At 46.5% G+C, this 17104-nt stretch overlaps 1 protein-coding gene across 4 annotated transcripts in view; it reads right to left on the reverse strand.

Annotated features, from left to right (window-relative positions):
- Positions 1-16037, reverse strand: part of KDM5C (lysine demethylase 5C) — a 601345-nt gene extending 585308 nt beyond the window's left edge. For 2 of the 4 annotated variants that reach the window (XM_085629900.1, XM_085629899.1), the window contains exon 1: positions 14638-16037. In XM_085629900.1, coding sequence (XP_085486026.1) covers positions 14638-14808 — 171 coding nt within the window. In that variant the 5' untranslated portion in view covers positions 14809-16037. The remainder of the gene's footprint in view (positions 1-14637) is intronic. The other 2 variants (XM_085629902.1, XM_085629901.1) reach the window with 1 other exon arrangement.
- Positions 16038-17104: the final 1067 nt, after the last annotated feature.

Raw genomic sequence — 17104 nt, forward strand, 5'->3', positions numbered from 1 at the left:
CAAAATCAGCAAAGGATGTACTTAAGGAAATATGTAGTAAACTTTGCAAACTTTGTGCATCCAGTTTTCATTTTACACTTAATGCAACACAATGGTTTTGTTGTTACCATTATCGATCATTTGTGAACAGAAAATAAGTCCTTCTGTAGTTGCTAATACGCAGTGTATAGAAAAACAGCGGCACAAATTTATATAAACAAGCATTGGCCGCGCGGCCGTGAAATTAACACCGCGCGGCCATGAAAGAGAAAGTGAGCCACACGGGTAACATGGAGGGGAGGGGGGAGGTTTGCGGTGAGTGCTAAAGCAACACAGGGAAGGCTGGCATATGGTGGGCACTATCGCGGCCGCTTTGATGTTCAGTGGCCGCGCGGCTCACTGAGATCATCAAAGCGGCCGCAAAAGTGATCAGCAGGCTGACAAATGGTGCGCGCGCCCGGTACACATGCACTGTAGTTGGCGGCCTGAAAAGCACTAGTTTGCACTTCCAAATCCCGCTTTCTATAGCTCGCGCCAGAGCAGCGCTAAAGCGCTGGCTCAGGCGAGACCTAAAAATGAACACCACACCAAAATACACAGGATTACGAAAGAGAAGGCCTGTAAGCAAAGTGTACACTGGGGGCCTGGGCTCCCAGGGGGCCCCCCATGAACCCACACAGGGGCCAGGGTTCCCATGGAGCCGCAAACACCCACACGGGGACCCGGGCACAGGAAACCTAGGCTCCAGGGGAGGAGCAAACACAGAGGGGGAAGGAGGCATGTACGCAGAGGAAAATCAGGGGTTGGGTGGAAATTGCTACACTCCAGGGGTGGGGGTAGGGGGGTGTGTGTGCAATATATTATATATATTAGTTCAATAAAGATTTCAGGCCATTTTTTACTCCTTCTCCACCTACGCGTTTTGACCAGCAGGTCTTGGTCACGGTGTATAGCGTTAGTCCCTCTACGCTTTCACCATGTTATACCAATTGCCCATTGTGCACATTACAATGCATTCTGGGAATGGTAGTTTAAGTTACAAAAAGCACCCCATGTTGTGCCACAAAAAAAAAATTTAAAAGTTCAACATTGTCATATCTGTCAAATACTACGATGTTAATACATAATCATTAATTTAATAGTCCCAGTTTATTTATGAGTCACTGAGTCACCATGCTCGAGTTAGTTTTAAGTGACCATGGGACACGAGGGTCCATAGGTAGATTCCTATGCAGCAGTGACCGCAGGTCTAAGTGACGAGTATCTCTGGTGTCGAGTTGCAAGTTATATTGGCTCAGTGTTCCTGAACATGCAAGTTCAGTTATGGCTCAGTGCCAATGTCTATTGGTACAATCATGTCCTCTTCATGGTGTATGAAATTCCTTCAATTTATGGCTCAGTGCCCTTATGGTGTTGATGTACACCGTTTCTCTCTGGGATCTGTTGTCAATGAAACATTACCGTTTCACCTTTCACTATAGAGTCCATCTTGACTGTTCATTAGTAGAATCTATTCCGTTCCCTTGATCCAAATTGTTATTGTTGATTGTGTCACAATGATCTCATAAGTGTATATACATTTCTTCGTCCCCGTTCAGCCCTGGTGGGAACTTGGTCTTGAATCGGATTATCAGTCTTGATTCCAGACGTCTTAACTTCAGGGTTCCGTTTCCCCCCTTTCATGTACTGGCACTACTGCAAGACCTGAGTAGGTAATGTCCTGCCAGGTTTTTCTCCCATGTGTTATGGGCTTGGCCATGGCATATGTTGCATCATTATTTTGGATTGCCCTTATGTGCTCCAGGATTCGCTTCTTGAGGTGACATATCGTGTTCCAATGTAGCGTTTGCCACAATTGCACGGGATGGTATCATTGGTGTTGAATATCTTCCCTTGTGGGTCAATGATCTTCATATTCCTGCCGATTTTGCAGGCTTTGCAATGGCTGCATTTACTAAAGCCCCTTTGCAGACCTTACAGCCATGATCCTGGTTGTTTGCTTTCTTAGTGGCTTCTAACCAATTTATCTGATAAGGACGGTGCCTTTCTGAAAGTTATTTGTGGTTGATTCCCCAATTGGCTGCCAATATCTGGATCTTTAGTTAGAATGTTCCAGTATTTGTTTAGGGACTTACGGATTTTAAAACTTTCTCCGCTATATGTCAACACCATTCTTATGGATTCTTTTTGTTGGTTCTCCGCTTTTAAGTCCTTTGTTTATCAGTGTTTCAGCCCTTGTAAGACATCTTGCTTTGATCTCTCCACGTTTGATATCATTATATGGATAGCCTCTTTGTAGGAAACGTTTTTTCGTTTTTGAATTTGAGATTCATCTCCTTGGCATTCGAACAGTTCCTCTTCATTCTAATGAATTCTCCGTATGGTATGTTCTTTTTCAGATTTTCTGGATGAAAACTGTGCTCTTTCGTAATACTGTTGTTTCGATTTGATTTAACACACACTTTGGTGTCCAGAAATACCATTTCACTAGCACTGATGTTATGAGTAAATCTAAGACCCGACACCATTGTTGTTTAAGATGTCAAAGAATGCTGCAAATTCCATTTGTCCCATTCCAAAGGATGTCATCTATAAAACGTAGCCAGGGTACTACCTTGGCTACGTAATGGTAATTTTCCTCTCGCCAAGCTATGGTTTTCTCCCACCAACCCATTACTAGGTTGGCATAGCTTGGAGAGAAGGAAACTCCCATTGCGGTCCCGCAGATTTGGGAGTAGATGTTTTTATTTACTAGAAAAACTTTGTTTCTCGAACATAGTTGTTCGATTATGTCCATGACCATTAGACAGTGTTGAAGTTGTTCAATAGGCTTTTGTTTTTAAAAAAATACTTGATTGCTTGTAAACCTGTCGTGATTGAAGAACGTGTAGAAAGATACCACGTTGATGGTCACTAATAGATACTCCTTTTGCCATTCTGTATTCATTAGTGTTCTTAGAAAATCTCCAGTGTCTTTTATGTACGATGTTAATGTCGGTACTAATGGGGCCAGGAAGTGGCCCACATATGTGGAGATGTTTTCGTATAAATGACACAGCTGGAGATAAAGGGTCTCCCTAGGGGTTTGGTTAGTATTTTATGTACCTTAGGGAGGAAATAAATGGTTGGTATTATCGGGATGTCATTTCTCAAAAACTGTACCTCCTGATCATTGAGTAGGCCCTTTTCTTGCCAGGTTTTTAACTTCATGTTTAGTTCTTTTACTAGGTCCTTCATCGGATTCTTCTTTAATTTTTCACAGTTGGTTGTGTTTAATTGCCGCATGGCTTCCATGATGTAATCTTCTTTGTCTAAAATAACTATGTTTCCTCCTTTATCGGCAGGTTTTATCTCTATTAGCATGGTATTCAGGAGTGACTCCAGTGCTAGGCGTTCTGGCTTAGATTCTCTTTGTTATGTCCATGTTTAACATCGCTCATTTTTTCCAATTCAGCAGTTACCAGATCATAAAAAGGGATCAATCCGGTTCCCCGGGTGCAAGGTCGGCCAAAATTTAGACACGTCCTTAAATTTGGTGATCAGGCGTTTGTCCGTTTTAATGCCCGTCTCCTGCAGGGTCTGTGGATCTGAGATGTTCCTCATTGATTTCATTTGCTGGGCCATGCGCCGTTCTCAAGCTAGAGATGTCAGCAATTGTGAGCTCTTGTGTTTGTTCCTCATTCAGATTGGTGTCAGTTCCAATATTCAATACATTCGGTCTATCTTGTTTGTTAAAGAATTTTGCCAGCTTAAGTTAATGGACATATTTGTAAAGATCTATTTTTGTCTCAAGATCAAAATGTTTTTCCGGACAGAACGCAAGTCCTTTATTAAGGAGGCTTTCCTCAGCTCTCGTTAGGACATGTTTTGAAAGATTTATGATCAAATATGGTTCTGTTCTTTCCGCCTCTTCTAAGTCTTTGTCACCCGATTGCGTAGATGGTAACCTTTTGTTTTTTCCAGAGCTTCTTCTGATTTTGCGTGGTTTCCTTTTGTGGTCATCTGGCCTCTCCCCTTTCCTCTTCCACGTCCGGCCCAAAGTCCTCTTCCCCTTCCTCTCGGTGCTTGCTGGTCTAGATCCATTAATTTCATCTAGTCTAAAAAAGACGTGCGTTGTCCAGTCATAGGTTCTCCCTCTCTTTAGCTGAAATCAGTATCCGAATCGCGTTGTGTTAGGGGACGCTTGTGGCTGTCGCTGGTTGGTGCTCATTTCTTGCTTCAACGCTTCGAACCGTTTGGCTAAAGTTAATATTGTGCCACACTCTTAATCGTGTTCGTCTCTTCTAAATGTACGTTCCTTACGTTCCTCTACTTCTCTTCCGTGTCCATCTAGATTACGTTCCATTTCCTTTTAGTTTTTTGGATTCGTCCTCTTGATTGCGTGCCAATTTGCAAGCCTCCAATTCAACTATATTTTTATGCAGTTCTTCAATGTCAATTTTCGCATATTTAACTATTATGAGCATCATATTGTGTAAGCACTGAATGTGGTTTCTCCCCCATTCTACCAACATTTCCGGCATGGTGTTGAGGTGATTGGGCAAAGTGAAGATTCTAAGGCCTCTGGGTACTCTTTCACACTCAATGTATTTTTCAAGGGTGAGCACTTCACAGCTTTTAGTTATTTCTCTTTTTTAGCATTCTCTCCAGTTGTATATACATTTGCTTTAATGTCATTTCTCCTGTAGTCGTTTGTCATCTTTGCTGTTGCTTAAGAGGTTTTTACCTTTTTGGAACATTAGTTCTGCTCTTTGAGCACGTTTAACTGCTCTCTCTTCCATGGCTTCTAGTTTGTGAAAGTTTTTTGACATGATATGAACAACCTAATACTGCATGGCCCGTCTGTTGTCAATGTTAGGACTCCGCTTTACACGAAGGAGTTACTTCAAATGTTTAGCCGATATACACACATATACATACACACAAAAGGCAGGGGATCCTGTCGAAACGCATAACTGCAAGCAAGTGAATAAAGTAAATGCCGAAATCGTAACTGAACCTGCAGTGTCAGGTTTTTGAAGGAGAACTGGTGTTTGAGTATAATATATATATATATATATATATATATATATATATATATATATATATATATATATATATATATATATACACATACATACACACACACACATATATACACACACACACATGAACACATACATATATCGCACACAAGGACCCTGTAAGCATAGTGTACACGGGGTCAATTACAGGGATGTAGAGATGGCTAGCCAGGAGGTGGCCTTCTTTGCAGGAGCCAGAGCACAGCTAGCATGAGAAAGGGGCCATTTTTAGTGACTCAAAGGGCGGCTTGGCAGGCATTCACCCTTTACAGGGCTCCAGGGATGGGTAGCTAGCTAGAGGGAAGGTCCCCTTTACAGGGCTCGTATGGTAGCTTGAGCAAGGGTCCCCACATTGAAGGATGAAAGGTACTTACAGCTGTGGTCAATGGATAGAACACAGAGCTCATGGTAGTCCAATCCAGACACTTAAGGTCGCACTTTGGAGCTCACTGCAATCATCAATGCAGCTGTTGTGGCATCGATAGAGATGCCAAAGCCTAACCTGCCCAAAAGCACATGTGAGGGGCCAACGACTCAGCAGCTTCTTTTGGGTGAGGTTTGAGGGGTGTGGACCAGACACTTATGACAGCCCTCCCCTCGTACCTCAGCCTGAACCCAGCCACTAACCTCTTAGAGAGACCCCCATAACTCAGCCGGAGCTCAGCCACTCACCTCTGACAGACAGACCCATGTACCTCAGCCTGATCTAGGAAGTCAGCCATAAAACTCAGGGTCCAGAACCTCAGCCTGAGCCCAGGCATTCACCTCTTACACAGAGACCACTAAACCCGATCCCAAGCACTTGTGAGACGCCTGCACTTCAGCCTGAGCCCAGCTGTCTCCGACACAGAGACCCCTAGACTTGATCCCAAACAGTCACCTCTGACACAGACAGCAGCATTTCAGCCTCAGTCCAGGTACTCACCTCTGAAACAGAGACCCTTGTAACTCAGACTGAGCCCAAGCACTCACCTCTGACACAGGGCCCCCCAGAACCAGAGTCTGACCCAAGGCTCCAAGGGTGGGGTGAGAAACCTCTGCTCTGGCTTCACCACATGGGGTGGGCACAAAGCAGTATCTCAGGCCTTGGTGGAGTAGCCGGGCGTTACTCAGTATCCACTTATCTTTTTGCGAGGGAACTTATGCACTGTTGATACTGAGCTGGTGGGACAAGAATGAAGAAGATCAGGATAGCAGAGAAGGAGTTCAACAGCGGCCGAGTGCAAGTGGAATCCCAAATCACTACAGCCATCAGCCTGGAAGCAAAGAATGCCAGTCGATCACAGGGACAGAGAGAATAGACACAGGCAGACCTGTCTGGGGGATGCTAGTCAAGTAATGTTTGCTAGTGTTCCTGCACACAAACACTTGGCAAGAGTGGCTGTTGCTAGCAGCGTTTGTCAATATGCTTTTGAAATGTCACAGTCACACTAGTCTCCAAGAACGACTGGGGAACAGCAATTGTTCTCCCAGAACTGTACCTTCTAGAAATACTTGTCAAGTACACATCGACAAAGCTGACCATATAAATATTCCAAGATGAAAGACATAGGATTCTCTTGCACCAGGGAAGCAGCTGTGGTCACCCTGCTCCATCACTAGTTCAAAATATGATTAATTCTTAAATCGTTTATCAAGTGTGGACCTGAGCAATGAACACAAATTAAATACCCAAAAGCTTGGTCCATTAAGCATGCCCACAAACCTGCCTTTTTACTTACTTGAGGACACACTGATGTGTGCGCCACAGGGAAGGCTGTGCATATACTGCTTTTGACAAAGCACCAACGTAAAGGCAGCCGCCGAGGAATCTAGACAAACACTGCCTCCAAGAAAGCGGTCCGCAAAAAGAAAGGAGGATACGGGACGTCTTAACGCATATTTGGTACACCGGAAACTGTTGCAGACTGACTACTCCCAGGATTCAAGTCAGGGGTCACTGCCTGGCAAAGAAGGGGACCCACAAAGGTGGGATTAGATTAGAATAATCTTTTGCTGTTCTCTAGCCAGTGGATCACAGAACACAAGCCCTGAACTAGACTTCGGTACTCTACATAAGCATATCGAGCTTTTACATCCAAATTCCAGGGCTTGGATGAGAAGTCTGAAATTATAAACCCTTGGATCGTATTACTGGCTACTGACCTGCCTGAAGCCCCCATTACAAGTATGGTCACCCGCAACACACAGGGCTTGTTAATGGCTTACGTGACTGCATAAATAACTCAATCTTTTCATCATAACTATGTAATCTACAATTGCGTCGCTATTGGTCCACAAAACAAATACATATGTATATAAAAATAATTAAAACTAATTTAAAGTACAACACTTAAAAACCATTGTTTATTTAATGCAACTTTAATCTACATATACTACCTTCCTCTACGCATCTATAGACATTCCATGTACTTCTGGATCTACATATTTAAACTTTTAAATCTATGTATTTATTACTTTTACTTATTACTTTTCTTCTAATTCAGCATATCCAATACACTACCCTATCTCTCACCCTATTTCTCTCAATATATCTTCTACCTCAACTGACTTGTCTCGAATCTTTTTCTACTACTCTTTCCAATGCACTACCCTATTGCCCACCCTATACCTATCAATATATCAAATACCTCCCCTCTCTCATACATCCCAAACCCCATACCATTACAATTATCACCAAAATGTGAGACCCTTGCCCCACTCCACCCCTCCTTGCATCATCTCATACCTCTTTTTACTATTCCGATTTCCCAAAACAAGCATTTCTAAACCCTCCCACTGACTTCCCCTCCACCTCCCTTTTACTCATCCCAAGCCTCCTCCTACTGCTATGACCTCCAAAGAAAAAAAAAATCAAATCCTTCCCTTCTATCCCTCCACTATCTTTTTCAATCCAAATAACAGACTAACATATCCACCACTCAAATTACTTTCATATTTCACTATACTAATTCACCATTAACACTGTATGGGTTACAGAGTAGCGTGCTACTCGAAGGAAAAAAAAAAAAAAAAAAAAAAAAAAAAAAAAAAAAAAACACTTCAACCCCACCTCCCCCCCCTCCCCTCCCCTCCCCTCCAATCAGGGGTAGCAAGCGCTATATAAATGCAAACACTTTTCCCTTCTCAATCCAAATAACGGACTAACATATCCACCACTCAAATTACTTTCATATTTTTAGTAATTCACCACTAATCCTTTATGGGTTCCGGAGTAGCATGCTCCTCGCTGAAAAGCACTTGGTCAGGGGTAGTAAGCGCTATGTAAATGCAATAACAATACAATGATCATACTGGTTAAAAGGGTCTTCCTATCAAGTGAGTGAGTCTAGTCAACCCTTTAGGAATGGGCAGTGATGAAGGCACAGTTTGAAGAGCTCCATCGGTGACTACAGGAGCTGCTCAGGGTCTAGTCTACACTCGATCATGAAGGAGTTCATTAGCGCTGAACGCGGCCAATTCACATTAGCGCTACTATTACAAAAGCATGAAAAGTGGCTTGGGAGAGGGTGCACCCACTAAAATAACAATTCAGAATGTCTTACTCAGCACAAAGCATCAAGTGTAGGGTGCTCAAGGGAGAAGAGCAACACAACTCTTCTGCTAGAACAAGCCTAAGTCATCAGATGAAGAACTCCATCACTCTGAAAATAAGCCAATGTAGAGTTTTGTTGGGGGTTATCACCAGCAGCCTTTATGCTTTTCAAAAGAGGAACTTAACATTTCTGTATCAACATGGGTTTCATCTTTGCTCCAAATCAGGCAGTAGACTTCATCGGGCTACAAATAATAAACATACATTTCTTTAGGAGTAATTCCTACACATAGCGTGATCAAAGAGCAGTCACCCCGGATTCATGGACCCTTTCCACTACGTGTACAAGAATATTTGATGCGAGCTATAAAGATAGGTATGGTCCATTTAATTAACGCTGCTTAACGGATGGACTCAAGTACTTGGTCCATGCTATGAGACAGGTTTATACAAAGGAAAAGGCATGAATCATGCATGCCAAATGTGGGCAAGGGATATGGGAGAAACGATGAGAGCAAGCAAATTGTGAGCCTATGGGCAGGGTGAAGCCTGAAAAATAAACACAACATGCCTCTTCGAAACAACCCATGCACGGTCTAGCCGAAATCTAAAGAGCAGTGACCTATTAGCAGACATTTAAAGTAGCTGCCCACTTGGCTGACAATGCAATTTGTTTAAACCTGCTGATAAAAGCTCCACAAATGTTTACAAGCCGATTCTGTCCTGTGCATTGAGCAGTGCAAAATAACTGTCTATTTCTGATGAGTTTTTCCTGTTGGGGCCTTTTAGGGCCCAGTAAGGCCGCCTAGAGTTAGGCTCTCTGCTTTGTTCCCACTCCTGTACTGCCTTCTTGCGCCCAGTCACCTTCTCAGCTTTGACGTTTACTTTAAATGTACTCCTTTCACTGAAATAGAATAAACTTTATCTGTCGTTTCCTTAATGCCATACACGGCGGGATATTGGGTTAGCTCTAGTTTGATTCCTAAGCCATCTAACTTCTATTAGCCAATCCCTAGAAAAACCTGCCAAATATGTATTGTTGTAGCTCTTCAAGGCTGGCCAAGAGAACTAGTAGAGTTGCAATCTTCATCTCCTGGGTGAATGCCACTAAGCACTCTGTTGGAGATTCAACTACACCTCCAATAGGCTGTGCTCCGTCACTTTTGGATAAATGTAATGCATCTCCGGCCTAGCACTTGTTGGAGTTAATCAACTCCAGGTCTCTGTGGTGCCCGTGTTAACATTGATAATACAACGTCAATGTTTACCATGATATATGTACTTATAACAAAACTTGCATCGCTGTTGTCGAATCCACACGATATGACCTCTCCTCAACCCAGAGTCATTAATACATGACCAGGCAGGCCCTGCAACCTAGGCCTACTGATTGACAGATCACAGGTGGAGGGACACGTAACCCTTAGACAAACGTGCAAATAGGAAAACCCAGACCGATCTCTCAGATAGGGACTGACACCACAATGGTCTCAGGAAATTGGCCCCAATAAGAAATGTTGGGCGGGGGGGGGGGGGGGGGGGGGGGGGGGAGGAAATGGGGCACACGTTCCCAAAAATACCATAAAGTCTGATGTCATACTGAATTATAAACACACAGATAACGAAAAAATAGCATGCCCTTTGATAAATTGATCCCCATGCCAGACATCTGGACACATACCCACCCACTGGACTCAGATTGTAAGATTGAGGCTGACCTGCGCTTCATCATATCAAGAGACCAGATTTATGGCCCCGTGACTAGGCTCCTGTCTCCAAAGAAATGTACAATAGTTTTAGGATGTCATGAAGTGTATAAAATGACGGACAAATCCAATGTGTTTTGAGACAGTCTTCAGAACCCGACTCTGCTGCCTGTTCTACCAGCAGCTGGGTTTAGTTAAACCAACTGTTTTGCCAAACGCCTCTTGCCTTTCATTTTTTCAAGGTCAATTCATATTTGAACAATACCTGCAGACCTCGACAGAGTCAGCATTAAAATTCTTTGAAGATACGCTTATTCAATCTTTAGCCAAAAGATGATAATTCTGAGTTGGTAGAGGCCCACATGAGCTCCAAATGCCATTTACTTCTTGGCTCCAAGGGTAAGCACGATCTAACAGTAGCAAATGATCAAATCAAAGGTGCTCAAAATCTCAATGCACTTAATTTGTCCGGAGGCTCCTCTGCTCTAGCTTATTTTGTGGGCATTTTTGGAGACTTCATGTAGACCGTGGTAGTCCACGCAAAAACTCCAATCCTTGTACCTGGGTTACCTATGGACTACTGGAGTTCTCAAACAGCTTGAGGTACAGGCCACTTCATCCTTGATGCAGGCCCGAGAATCGTCTTAGGATAGCTGGGCATTCTTGCTATGGAGAGGTTAGATCCCCGGAGAGATTCACTCCCTCCTCAGGCATCATTTGGATCTCAGCGTAAAATCTCAAGTAGGGGGTTCATGGTCTTTTTCCACCGGTGACCAAAACAGCAATTATCTCCATTGGAGAGAGGTGTGCCTTCAGACTGCTTACATGATACACATACCAGTGGATTTCAAAGCCTGTTCCCTAGTCAACCCAGGGGATTGCACTGATTTTCAAAACATCGAAGGGTCCAACCTATATGTCTTCTAGCACCCTATGCGTCATTATCAGAGCGTCTTGTCATCCAATCAGCTTCAACTTCTGGTTCTAATACTCCTTCTGCAGCTTGTGGTTGGTATAAAGCCTCTTTGTGCATCAGCAGCACGATCTTGCACCAGAGGCCAATCATGTCATCCAAGGCACCATTAGAGCGAGACCTTGGATTATCTTCCCGATCATCCTACTCCAATGTGGAGAGGATACTGTAAAGAAAAGTCACTCTTCTGCAGTACTTATCGAAATGGTAAAAGCATGGCAAGAGGATGTCCTACTTGCTTGATTATTCACTGCCATCCATGTCCAGTCAACTGCTGCACAGAACACCAATGTGTAACAGCCCCAGTACTCCAGTGTACCTTCACACCTTCTGTTGTCAACATGGATTCCATTCCAACACATTTCCAATCTCATGTCACACACAGCCCAGAATATTCTGCCTCCTACTTTACGAGCACGAGCCAGTCTGCTGAGTACATCCTACCTTCTGCTATCTGTTGGCCTCAGTCTTACTCCATCTCGCCACAACAAACTGCAAGCTCTATTGCAGCATGGCCCAACTCCTACTGAATGCAGGGGCCACTTGTAGAGCTAGGAAAAACCACAAAGCAGACTTCCAAAAATAGGAGTCAGGAAATGTAAAATAGCTCCATTGACTGCCATTTGCTTTGATGACGGACCGTCGGGACCTGCAGCAGTCTTAAAATTGCTTTCTTTTGAACATCTTTAAAGAGACCCTCGTTTACACACCATTGAGACTGCGATTTTAAAACCTACTGTTCAGCATTCCTTCATTTGTCAAATTAAAAACACAAGCAAGTTCCGGATACTAGTGTGGCAGCCATCCCGGAACACCCAACATCCTGTGAAACTAGCATGGCACGAATCCCACAACATTCCACATCCTGTGATGCTAAAAAATTAACCAGTCCCAGCTCAACATGTCCCACAAACAAGCATGAAAGCAGTCCAGATATTACCCAATTCCCACAATATCGGCATGGCCTCTATCCATGAATATCCCAGTTCCTGTGACACCACCGAGGCTTCAGTCTCAGAATAGCCCAATTCCTGTGACACCACCGTGGCAGCGTCAGTCTCAAAATATCCCACTTCCTGTGACACCACAGTGGCCTCAGTCTCAGAATATCCCACTTCCTGTGACACCACAGTGGCTTCAATCTCAGAATATCCCACTTCCTGTGACACCACAGTGGCTTCAGTCTCAGAACATCCCACTACTTCCTGTGACACCACAGTGGCTTCAGTCTTAAAATATCCCACTTCCTGTGATACCACCGTGGCGTCAGGCTCAGAATACTCCACTTCCTGTGACACCACCGTGACAGCATCAGTCCCAGAATATTCCACTTCCTGTGATACTAGCATGGCATTTCAATCCCACCCAATCACACTACCTGTAATACTGAAATGACCTAGTCCAGAAACCTCAAACTGCTCATGATACTTGCATGCGGTCAATGCAGGAATATCCCACTTCGCACTATATAGTCATGACATCAGTCCAGGAATGTCACAATTTCTAGGAAGGTCTCAGTCAACGAACATCACACCAACAATGCCCAGCAGACCCCACTGCCCATACTGCTAGAAAGGTCCATTTTATAGCCTTTTTACTAGCTCTGCCGACAACCCAAGTTGGTTGATTTATTCAATTTTAGGAATATGTACCCATCTGTGCATAACGTGTACTTTGTAACCGTGTCTGGCTCCAGCCACTCCATACTAGAATACACAATCCATTTCCAACGTCACCAACACACCTTGTCATCCCACCATATACACCTTCCTATTTGCCTACGGTCGGCTAGTCTCATACATATCAGCCCTGTAAGTTACCAGCCTAGATTTAAATCTTAGCACATTCCACTCCATGTTACTAGAATGTGCTTAATACCTTGTTACACTTGCAATATTACTGTTCTGCTCTACTTACTGTCATAATTCACGTTACTTACATGAGGCTGACAGATACATTTCACCTCCGATGTTACCCAATATCTAGACAATTCACACCCTACATCACAAGCAGTCTCCACACAAGAATATTCCACCAGTGTCAATGGTCTGCTCTGCATATCCCACGTTCCAAATGTGATGAAACTAGAATGGTCTTCGTAGCAGCATATTCCAGTCAATTGCTACTACAACAGTCGCCTTTTCTGCATCGTCTTGCCATCAAAGACGCCATAGTGGCATATTCCACATTTGCTGCAAGCAGGCACTCTGTCCTTACATAATGAACACCCATACCTCACATGACTAGCATAGCCACAGTCAAAAAACCACCCTTTCACTAGTATGGCCTCCACCTATCCCACTTTGTGTGTTACCAGCAGAGACTACCCACATGTCCTGTGACAGTAGGACTCTGTGGGTCTAAGCCAATTCCACTTTCATTGATGTGGGCTCCATTCACTCACATTCCAATTTAAGTAGCATAACCTTCACTCTAGCTTGTGTCCTTATTAGAGGCACAGCATCCAAGCCAGAAGGCCCACCTGCACACTTAACATGGCCTCAGTTCCAGCACAGCCACCTCTTACGTTCCTTCAACATTAGAATACCTAATCCTGCAATACTAGCACAGCTTTCCATCCTAGCACGTCCTCGGCCATGTTACGAAAAGTCAGCATTTTATCACATCCACTTAAGTTCCAGGGAAAGCCTCCAACCCAGCCCTTGCAGCGCCATTTATTTCTAATACGGCTGCTTCTTGACAAATTTAGTGGCTTCCCTCCTCAAACATTTGCTCAAAGTGAACTATGATATTTCCCATTAGTGATGTTCATTCTAGGCAGCCCTCCCTGTTCATGTGAATAACTTGATACATCCCCCAGAATCACACCTCTGAGGATCTTAACAGTGGGGCCAGCAGCCTGCTACAGCATCGGGAAACTAGAATAAATAGACGAGGTGTCAATATTGCATGAAGGGTCAGTGTTATCTACAGGCAAAGAGAGGCAACAGAGGGTGTCGGCGCGCTATGGAAAGCAGGGTAGTGAACACCCGGGAGGGAGGTCCGATTAGGCATATAACCTTGAGCAGATAGACCAGATATGTGATCTGTACCATGGCTGTGGCTTAACATTTCTATGAAAGCCATATAGGATTAGTGTCCAATGTCAAGGTACACCATTTTATGAATATGTATAAATTCATGCAGAGCGCAATGGGAAATTTGTAACCTTGTCTGACTGCAACCACTCCGTGCTGGAATGGCCAAAGCTACCAGCATGGCCAGTTTGTGTAAAATCCTGTTGGAGAAACACAGGCCACAAATATGCAACCCATGGTACCTTCCAAGACGAGGTGGTTCCAATACACAAGAGAGTGGTCCAGCCGCCACCACTGCCCGCAGACTCCCAAGTTATACATGAGGGATAGTAGGTATACTAACCACAGGAGGGCGGATCTTGCAGATCCCAGACTTCTCAGCGATGGGCCTGATCTTGGCGATGTACCCCAAGGGATCTGTAAACTCCTCCCACGTGGGCTCGAAGACAGGGCACTCTGGAGGGGGCACAAAATCTTCCAAATCCATGATGTCCATTGAAAAGTCACACAACATGAAACAACAAGAGTCTGATCCAGGAGGCAACAATGCAGTCTGGAGTCCCAGCTAGGCCAAGGAGGCCACTAGTCTCCGGGTGGTCGGTCTGCCATCTCATCAGGTGCTCACAGGAAGGGCCGCATGGCAAAGGAGGATAATGGACAGGGGGGGGGGGCTTAGGATGGGGCTGCAGGGGAAAGGGGTATTTAGGAGTGTGGAGTTCGAGGGGGGTGTTAGGCTGGGACTGCAGTGGAAGGGATGTATTTAGAAGGTGTAAGGAGTCTAAGGGGGGCGTTAGGATGGGGCTGCAGGGGAAAGGGAGACTTTAGATGGCATGTGAAGTTTGAGGGGGGCATTAGGCTGGGGCTGAAGTGGGTATTAAAAGGAGTGTGGATTCTGAGGGGGGTGTTAAGCTAGGGCTGGAGGGAAAAGAGTGTCTGGAGGGGAGCGTTAGGCTGCAGTGGAAGGGGTGTATCTAGAGGAAGTGTGGGGCCTGGGGGGCGAGGAGTATTGAAGTGACAGTAAGTAGCTCTAGGATGCTGATGTCACTGGGGGCAGGGGGGGGGGTGATCAGCAGCTAATGGAGCAGGGCCTTGGGGTGCTTGCACAGGCCTGGGCTGCACCTGGGGGCTGGTGAGGCAGTGAAGGGTTAGTTCATGGGGGATCAGCTGCTGGGCAATGATCCTGGTGTGTGTGGGGGGGGGGGGGGTCTTGTGGAGTTAGTTGATGGTTTCACAAGGCCTCTGGCTGGGGGGCTGGAGAAAGGGACACCTCCTCTCCCCGGAGGGCGGGGGTTCTCCTGCCCCTCTCCCTTGGGTAGGCCCGGGTGGGGGCCCGGGTGGCTGTCCCGCTCCGGGCGCCTTTGTTCTCGTAGTTTGGGAGGGCGAGAGGTCTGGCTCTGGTGCCCGAGCTCTGGCCTTTCTTTGAGGGGGTGGGGGCTCTATATCTCAGCGGGGTGACTGCAGCCCCGTCGGTGGCGGGTCGGTTTGGGGGGGGTTCCTTCAGAAGGGGGGGGGTTAGAACGTTGAAAGGACAACAGGCCTCTTCGGGGGGCTGCTTGGTACTACTGGGGTGTTATTTTAGTGCGGCTCGACGCTGGCCCTCGGGACGGGCCTCTGGTCGGTAGGACACTGCCGTCCCTCCGGCGAGGGTCAGGGCTCCCGGTGCCGCTCCACCGCCATCTTGGCCTCGCTAAAGCCGCAGCACCGCGCTCCCTCCGCGCCTGCTCACTCCGCGCAGATCCCTCCGCCCAGCACGCGCTCACTTCCCGGGCACCGGCTGGGGGCGGAAGCGTACGGGACTCCCCTCGCGGTGATGCGTCGCGCACGAATACCACGGGCACACGGACTCAGCCGGGACTTGTTTATCCAAGCACGTTTAAAGCTCCGCTGCGCGCATGCGCCATGCGGACCCTGAGCGACAGGGCGTAGGAAGCGCTTCCGGAATGTGACGTGTCGCGCACGGGAACGAGCGTGCATACGTCATCGCCGAGGCAGCCTTTCTCACTTGACAGAGGCCACCGAGTGCGCCCCGAGGGTCATGTGACCGGTCGGCCTTGTAGGCCTCGGGAGTACCGTGGCCGGTGATGTCATTAACGGCCTGAGGAAGTGGCGTAACCTCTGACGTCATCAGCGGTGCACCTCTACAGACAATGCGAGAAAAACAATGCACGTGGCCGCTCAGGTCATCCGAAGCGGCCATTTGACGATTGACGTCACCAAGGTCTCGAAGGTCCGTCGCCTGACGTCATCCAGCAGGATCGGGCCAAGCAGGATGTCCGCCTCCCGGCCCGCTTCACGGCACCCCGGGCGGGGCCATCGGAGGCTGCTCATCCGAGGTCCGGAGACAGTGGGCCTGGAGCTCGACATGGGCAGGCCGAAAATACCCCAGAGGATAGCCCTACTCGGAGGACGGCCCAGTGAGGGAGGAAACCTCACCCTGGACAGACAGCGGAGCGTGTCACCGGGCACACTGTAGTAGGTCGTTTCCTTCTCTAGAGGATCATAATAACCGTGTGATGCGCCCACTCATCCTGGCGCCACGTGCAGCACCTGGGCTGGAATCATGGAACCCTCAAACGGTGTCCGCGCCGTTCATGCTCGGCCGTTGGCTCACGACACCGGCGACGGGGAATCCCAATCACTGCGACCCTACCTCACACAGTCATGGCCACCCCACCGTACACTGGCGATGAGGAGGCCCCGTCACTGCACTCCACCTCACACTGGCGGGCGCACACACCACCATGTGATGCGCCCACTCATCCTGGCGCCACGTGCAGCACCAGGGCTGTAATCATGGAACCCTCAAACGG

Source organism: Triturus cristatus, chromosome 10, assembly GCF_964204655.1.
Source record: "Triturus cristatus chromosome 10, aTriCri1.1, whole genome shotgun sequence".
NCBI lineage: Eukaryota > Metazoa > Chordata > Amphibia > Caudata > Salamandridae > Triturus > Triturus cristatus.